Raw genomic sequence first — 8,898 nt, forward strand, 5'->3', positions numbered from 1 at the left:
TCCACAGATGCCTATCAAGCCTACCAAAAGCACTACTAGCCCTGCTGATTCTGTATGAAATTTCATCATGAAGACCAGCAGTGCTCAAGGTACTTCCTAAATAAATAAATCTAGGTACAGTCTCCAACCTTTGACCATTCACAGTTATAAAAGGTTCCACATACATCTTGGAGGGAGCGGGCTGGTACATTATAACAGTTTTTTTTAGATTGATTGTTAGACCCAATGCTGCACATGCTGCAGAAATCGCATTCACCATTTGCTGCATATCTTTCTGAGAATGTATCAACAGGTCACAATCATCTGCATACAGAAACTCAACAAGGTGAGAATGCAGAACTTTCGTTTTGACATAGAGTCTTTTGAGATTGAACAGTTTTTCTGTTGTCCTATATCTTATATAGACCCCTTCAGGGCAATCTTTAAAAGGTATTTGAAAGACTATTGGGAAATATATAGCAAAGAGTGTAGGAGCAGGAATATCACCTTGCTTTACACCATTTTCTACAGAAATTGGATTTGATAAAGTACCTCCAACATTAACTCTCAATTTCATCTTGTCATGAAATTGTCTAAGCATTCTCACAAATTTTTCAGGGCATCCTAGCTTTTTTAGGATCTCCCAAAGTGCGATTCTATTGATAGAATCAAACGTTTTTGTTAGGTCAATGAAAACCTGATATAAGTCCATATCCTGTTCTATGCACTTCTCTTGCAACTGTCTAGCCAAAAATATCATGTCCATAGTACTCCTACTATCCCTAAACCCACATTGCGATTCTGGTAGAACCTCGTCAGCAATGTGCACAGAAGCAATCTATCCAGCATTACCCAACAGAGGACCTTTCCAGCAACAGCTAGCAGACATGTGCCACGATAATTATCACAGACATCCTTTCCACCTTTAGATTTATATAGTATCTCCATAGTTGTATCACGCCAATCCGGAGGGACCTCTTCACTTTGCCAAACCCTCTGAATAACATCCATCAACATTGTACAAAGATGATCACTACCATATTTACATATCTCTCTGCACCTAGTCCATTCATACCAGGGGGCTTTTCCATTGTTCAATTTCCTGATTGCTGCTTTTATTTCACATAACAAGCTTCCACACTGTTAATTTTTACTAAATTCCCTTACAAGCATTTGTAAAGCTATCAAGCAGCCTTCTTGACAGCTTTACTGGTGGAATTTAAAGCTCTTCTCTTTGCTGAACTTGTACCTTCAAGTTCAGTAAGAGCTTTGCAAAACAAACACCCTACAAAACCCTTGCAGCCTACATCAGCTGCTTCATGATGTGCCCTTCAGCCTTGGTAAATTTAATATATATAAACGAATGTTAGTTGTTAAACATAGTATTTTAATGTTATAAACTGTTAAGTTAGTGGCAGGCTGTAAATATACAAAATAAATGAGGCTAAAATGAACCAAATGAAGTGAATAAATACATCCTGGAACAATTGACTCTTTTTACTCCCACCCCTAAAATCCATATATACATGCATGTATGCATCCATCCATCATACAAACAAAAATACCCTGTTGTTGACATTGAAATTCCAATAAAGGGAGCTTTGAATCTAGGTTAGAAACTGACACTTTCTCTATTGGCAAGAAATTTCTTGAAATAAAACTGAACAATGACATACATACATACAGTTTTAAGGCGAGTCTCAAATTGTATATAGCTATAAGTAACTGTATAATACATGTTAAAAAAAAGTAGAAGCTTTTAGATTACAAAAGGTTGAAAGTTGCACACATGACTTGGACTAACATTTTTAACTCAATGCAACATGCTGCTAGTTACTGTTATATCTACAATGAGACTTACCCCTAATGGAATTTATTAATTATTGTTATTGAGAAAGTAAAGTATGGTCAAATAGTTCAGAGGTTCACTTTGCAACCACTAGGTCCCAGGTTCAAAACCACTGCATGGCATCTTGAACAGATGGCATTTTCTATAGCCTTGTGTCGATCCATACATTGTGTGTGAAATGGGTAGATGGAAACTATATAAAAGCCCATGGGGGTGGGTTACACCTGTAATTTAAAGGGCACAGCTTTGTCACACACTGTGTCATGCTCATTCTGCATCAGAATTACTTCAAGGATATGTGCATGTCTGTAGAATACTCAGCCACTTCTATTTTAATTCAGGAGCAGGAAATTCAGTTGGCAAATGATGGAGATTCACCATTTTCTGTTTAACTTCTGGTCATCCTTGATCAAGCAAACCTCTAATAAAAGGCATTCAAACCATAAGACTCCACTTCCACTTGCTATCTTTTCCTAAGCATCTTATTATGTTTATAATGTTGGCATTTCATTAAGATCAATAAATTGTAATTTGAGGGAGAATTGGCTCTCTTGCTGGTCAAGCAACAACACAATGGCTCCTTCATTGGCTCATCCTATTTGGTGTTAAGCAAGGTGACACACCTAGAATTAAAACTGGGTTGGTGGACACAATAAGAGGAGGGCTTATCCCCACAACAAATCATAGTTTTACTAAGTAAAGCATCTCTCATGTAGAACCAGAATATCAAATATATGATATCACAAGCAGGGGTATAGCCAGTTAGTGGGAGTGAGCACATAAAAAAAAAAACACTGTGACATATACTAAACAATTTCTAACTCATTGATGATACATTCTATAAAAGGTACCAATTTTGAAAAAAGTGCTCAGGGGTAGCTATTGCTCTCCTTGCTCCCCAATAATTACACCACTGGTCACAAGTTGTTTCTTCCTCTCCTTTTTCCTATTTTGCTTTTAAATGTATTTATTGTCTGGTCATAGCAATCTTCAGGAATAACCCCTACCTCATGAAACCACTTCATTACACATGAGGGAATTTTCTCTTCATCTCCATTCCCCATATTTCCCCTCCTTCCTATTTCCCTCTCCTCGTAACCATCTTTGAGGGGAAGGGGAAAGTCAATTACATCGATCCCAGTACTTGACTGGTTATTTATTTTATCAATCCCAAAGTGATGAAAGACAAAGTTAATATCAGCAGGATTTGAAATGAAAATATAAAAAGGTGGAAGAAATTTCCTATGCATTTTGTTCAACATGCTAATGATTTGTTGCTGTTGTTGCTTTCTCTTCTACTTTGGTATATTCCCAACTACTAGGTGTGAGAAGAATTCAAGGATATATTTAATAGTTTAATAAAGCCAAATGTATTTTAACAAAAATTTATGCACATGTTCTTGATATGCTTTCTTATAAGATTATTTTATGAATCGATCTTCAGCTTCAATGACTGCTTCAGTGCAAAACTGAAATCATCGACATGTCTTCACTAAATGGTCTTTATTCATTTTGGTCATCACCTGGACAATAGCAGTCTTCAGTGAAGTTATGGTATTGTGAAGATATTGATTAGTCTCCCTTACAATAACATTCCAAACATAACAGTCCATGAGATTTAAAGCTGCCAAGTTTGAAGGCCATAAGTTTGGTGCTATATGATCATAAAGATTGTCTGACATCTGTCCTGGGGTTACATGGACTTTTTGAGAAAGTGCTGAATCTTGTTGAAATACATATGGCCTTCCACTGCATACTTCATCCACCTTGGGCTTAACAACTGTCATCTGCACCTTAACACATCCAACAACATTAATTCTAAGTTGTTGACCCCTGATTTAAATGTTTCTGCCTCTAAAATTTGTGGTCTGATTAGAAACATGACAAGAAGGGATGCAAAACATGGCAGTGGTCCCTTGATGCAACTGTTATAAGGGCTGATGAATTTCCTCTGGCTTATCATGTCTGTCAACCCATTAGCACCCATGGTCTGTTTTTTAGGACCAGAAGAGTAATCCATCGTATTTCTGCATTTTTCTGAGATATCTTTAGTTAATTATCAAGACTGGAGTGTCTTTCAAATATTGTAATATAATTTTTTTATATATTTAGTATCAGATAAAGTTGTATAAAAAAAGAATTTTGGTAATAAGTTAAATAAAAGAGATTTGGGCACTAATGGGTTAATTAAGGTGGAGGCAACAAAAGTGTCTTTGCCCCTGGATGCTGAGAATTCTGGCTCTGCCTCTAGGCGTGATACCTATGATTATTGTTGTTATTCAGGGCAATGAGTGATGGAATAGGTAATGCATTTAGGTAATGTCATTCAGTTATGAATCTATTTGTTCTGAGTTCAAACCCTAACAAAGTCAGTATTACCTGTTGCCTTTCCTGTGGTGGTAAAATAAAGTGCCAGTCAAATACTAAGGACAATTTAATCATCATCATCATCACCGCCACCACCACCACCACCATCATCATCATCGTCATTTAACGTCCGCTTTCCATGCTGGCATAAGTTAGACTGAAACCGATAAGCCAAAGAGCTGCACCAGGTTCCAGTCTGATTTGGCATGGTTTCTATGGCTGGGTACCCTTCCTAATGCAATCATCTATATCCTCCCAAAAATTTGTGACCTCATGTTAATGTTTGAATTTATTATTATCTACCTCTAGTATCAAAATGGATATGATGCAACTGTTGAAGGTTGCCACTGTAATTACAGCTGCTCTTTTAGTATGGAGTTGTGATAATGTTTCTGCCAATTACCTGAAACGGACCAGCAACACAGCTCTTTCTTCTTACATAAATTTAGAACAACAATTTTCTTTAGAATCAGAAATCATCAGTTTAATGCAAACGCTGCAAAAAGAAGAGATGCGAGCAAAAAAAGAAACAGAATTAGATTTAAATGAAATAGAAATGTAAGTATTTCTTGTTTTAATTTTTATTTTATTGCTTTGAGGTTTCTGCTACCAGTAAGATATGTTCCATATTTACTCATGTATGAATCTAACATGTGTATAAGTCACATTCCAGTTTTTTCAGTTAAAATTAAGTACATGGTAGTGTGATACATACATGAATAAATATGGTGTTTATTATGAATTTACTACACAAACATACTCATATGTAGAGATGATTCATTTAGGTGAGGAAACTATTGTACTTAGAATTTATAGGCTACAGAGTTGTATTTAACTGGAAACTGACCTGATTTGTGGCTGTATGTTAAAACTGAAGTAATTACATGATTTAAAAGTAATTTTAGCAATCTAAACACTGCTAGATTTTCTTTGTGTTTATTTCCGAATTACAATAGGAGTGTTTCATTGATCAGATTGCAATGGAGTGACAAAATTTTAGAAATTTCAATAAAATGTAAATTCAATAGATTTTGTTAGTTAGTTACAATAGCTCTGCCATGATGTGATTGCTTATTAATTCAATATTGATATATAAATTCTATACTGAGATGTAGTTGATTTAACTGTGGTGAACAAGTTAACAGCTCTGAAAATGTCATCTGCAATAGGTAAGAATACTGCCTGGAAAAAAGAACATCATACTTAGAGCTAATAATATGTTTTATGAGCTCCTGATGCTTGTATAGGAAACAGCTCAATGCAAAATAGAATCATCTTTAATTTAATTGAAAAGATGTGTTAATTATAAGACTTCATTTATTTTTGTTTCTTTTCAGTCAAGTTAATCAATCCAAAACTATCCATAGAGCTGTTGGCACTGATCTTGAAGAATATCTTAACCATCCTTTTAATGCTTTCCATTTAATAAAACGGCTTTATTATCAATGGCTAAAGATCTTTAATAAAATTCTGGTGAAGAAAATTCAACACAAAGGTTTGTGTGCAGAATTAATTTTCTTTTTGTTCTATTTATGGTTTCCTTTTTTGCTGTTCTATTTATGTTTTTCTTTCAGAGTAAATCGTTTTATATATACTACATAAACTCAACCGCACAGGGGGCCCAAACTCAAAGCAAAATTTAGGTCATGGGCCAAACAGGGCAAACACTTATTGAATAGACTAAAACTTTTTGAACATGAACATGTATTGAAACAGATGGTATATAATTTTACTCCAACTACAAATTAACTTAATTACTTCAAATATTTTGCTCTGCATAAAAATATCTTCCATCAAAATTATAAAAATTTAAAATAAGAACATGTTGCAAAAAAAAAAATTTAAAAAAATAAATAAAAACTATGCTTTTTAGTGAAAATTAAAATAATAAATCAAAACTTTCAATTTTCTTTATGCAAATTTGTCCAAGCTACATACTTGGCATCTTTTCTTGGCAACAAGTTCACTGATGTTTGGGGCAAGGTTCTGTGTTGTTGAGACTCTCAGGATGGATTGCAGGTGTTGATCTGTGAGACAACTCCTATGTGACATTTTATTCATCTTCATCACAGAGAACAGCTGCTTGCATGGATATGTGCTTCCAAACAAAGATAGCATTCAAGCTGTATGTAAATGGAGTTGGGGCATTCAGGTATGAAGCGAGTGAACTGTGCAGGCCCCACAGATTCATACTTTGTTTTTAATGCCCCATTACACTGCAATTCTATCAGCTCCATTTGAATCTGTACAGGTGCAGTTTCCTCATTGATGGCAAATGGGTTGCAAAGCAGCTCGAAATGATTTTTCTGTGCTTGAAAGTCACTAAAATGCCGTGCAAATTCTGTGCAGAGTGCACTCAATTTATCAGCAAAGAGTTGCCTTGGGAACACCATAACACTAACTTGGCTCAATATTACTTGGCAACAGAGAAGGTGAGACAAGTTCAATTGATGCATATGCGTCTCCCATATGCACAGCTTCACTTGAAATGCCTTCACTGCATCATACATATCACAGATCATGTGATCCTGTCCCTGGAGCTGGATATTTAAAACATTGAGATGCACAGTTATATCAACCAGAAACACCAGCTCACATTCCCACTTTTCATCCCGCCGAACTTTAGATTATTTTCCTTTACTGTCCATGAACTGACATATCTCCTCAACCAGCTCAAAAACTATATTGTGGATCTTTCCCCAACCGAGCCACTGTACCTCTGTATGATAAGGCATGTAATCGAACTCTAAGTGTATTTCCCACAGGAAAGACTGAAATTGGTGGTGATTTAACCCTTTGGCTCGGATAAAGTTTATGGTTTATGTTACAGCACTCATTACATGTTCCATTTTTAAGGCTTTAGTGCACAGTATTTCCTGGTGTTTGATGCAGAGATATGTTGTCAACTCACCAGCACAGTTCTCTTCTTGCATCTTTAAAAGTATCCTACACACCAGTCCACTTTTTTCACCACACATCGCTGGTGCTCTATCTGTTGTAAGTTCAACAAGTTTATCCCAGGGCAGTTTCATGTTGGTTACACTCTGACATATTTTTTCAAAATGGTCTTTTCCTGTTGTTGTCTCATGCATTGATTTAATGTACAAAATTTCCTCTATGACGAAGAAATTGGAGTCCACTCCAAGGATTAAGATAGCCAGGTGTGCCATATCAGTCATGTCAGTAGTCTCATCCACAGCAAGAGAGTATGTGAGAAAATCTTTCCCTTTTTCAATCAGCTGTGTTTTTAAATCAGTGGCCATCTCACACACCCAATCAGCAACTGTATTTCTGCTAATACTCACATTAGCAAACAGTTGCTTCTTGTCTGAATACAAAACATTATACATTTTCATCATGCAGCGCTTCACAAACTCTCCTTCAATAAATGACTGGGCTGATTTTGTGATCTCCTCTGCCACAATAAAACTTGCTTTAATAGCAGCTTCAGTTTGTGATTTTGCTTTGGTTAAAAATGTCTGTTGTAATGTGAGATTCCTCTCCAACTCATCTACCATTCGTTACTTCTGCTCAGCAGTGAGGTATTTATACTTGTCCTGATGTTTTGTCTTGTAGTGGCGTTTGAAATTATACTCTTTAAGTACAACAATATTTGCACCACAATTAAGGCACACAGGTTTGCCATCAATGTCAGTAAACATGTACTCGGTTTCCCACCAGATTTGAAAGGCTCTGTTTTCAGCATCAACTTTTCTCTTGGTCATTGATACAGATAGCTACTACTACTGAATTATGTCGCATGAAAGTGCTACCCAAACGAGCGGTATGGTGGCTGGTACAGTGCATTATGAGACTTGTAGATTTTGTGTCACCAGCACTTCACAACACACGATTAGAGAATCAAAGGCATTTCCCAGCATGCTTTGTTGCAGTTACAATTAAAACTTGTGACTGTGTTATCATGCCACTTTAATGTGTTTTTTATACAGACAGGGTGTAATAGTTACAGTGGTGTTGTTTCTAGTCATGTATTAAATTAATGTTACTTTTGGTGTGACCGTTAGTAAGAAAGGTAGTGCAGTCAGTGCTATATATAACGTAATGGCCTGCTTTAGCCACACATCATGTATGTGTAGTTGTAACAAGAATGCATGAGTGTTGCTGAGGGCAGCAAAGTACTCTATTTGCTGATGCCGGCATTTGGACCAATTTCATGCTGATATCAAAATGGTCCTGCACGTTAGATGAAATTGCTGCACGGGTCGATGACAAATAACTTTGGAAGTATACTTTTGCCACCATGCGTGATATCAAGAAATATGGTATGCATACAATAATTATAATTTAACATTTACCAAACTTCTTGGAGGTTTATACAAAATGATGAAATGAATATGGATTTCTAAAAAGTAGAATATTTATTAACTTAGAATAATAAGGTTTCAAATTATGGTTCAAGGCCAGCAATTTTTGTTTTGTGGGGGAGGGTAAGTCAATTGCTTCGACCCCAGTGCTCAACTGGTACTTATTTTATCAATCCCCAAAAGGATGAAAGGCAAAGTCGACCTCAGGAGAATTTGAACTCAGAATGTAAGGATGGACAAAATGCCATGAAGCATTTTGCCCAGCATGCTAATGATTCTGCCTGCTCACAAACTTATTTAATGTAGAATAATCTCTCTCTCTCTCTCTCTCTCTCTCTCTCTCTCTCTATATATATATATATATATATATATATATAT

General features: G+C 35.9%; 1 protein-coding gene across 2 annotated transcripts in view; it reads left to right on the forward strand.

The window, feature by feature from the left end:
• Positions 1-8,898, forward strand: part of LOC106881236 (prolyl 4-hydroxylase subunit alpha-1) — a 55,001-nt gene that overhangs the window by 1,708 nt on the left and 44,395 nt on the right. The window contains exons 2-4 of one of the 2 annotated variants that reach the window (XM_052971208.1): positions 8-89; positions 4,505-4,753; positions 5,533-5,690. In XM_052971208.1, the coding sequence (XP_052827168.1) occupies positions 55-89; positions 4,505-4,753; positions 5,533-5,690 (442 nt within the window). In that variant the 5' untranslated portion in view covers positions 8-54. The remainder of the gene's footprint in view (positions 1-7; positions 90-4,504; positions 4,754-5,532; positions 5,691-8,898) is intronic. The other variant, XM_014931546.2, reaches the window with a different exon arrangement.

Source organism: Octopus bimaculoides, chromosome 10 (genome assembly GCF_001194135.2).
Source record: "Octopus bimaculoides isolate UCB-OBI-ISO-001 chromosome 10, ASM119413v2, whole genome shotgun sequence".
NCBI lineage: Eukaryota > Metazoa > Mollusca > Cephalopoda > Octopoda > Octopodidae > Octopus > Octopus bimaculoides.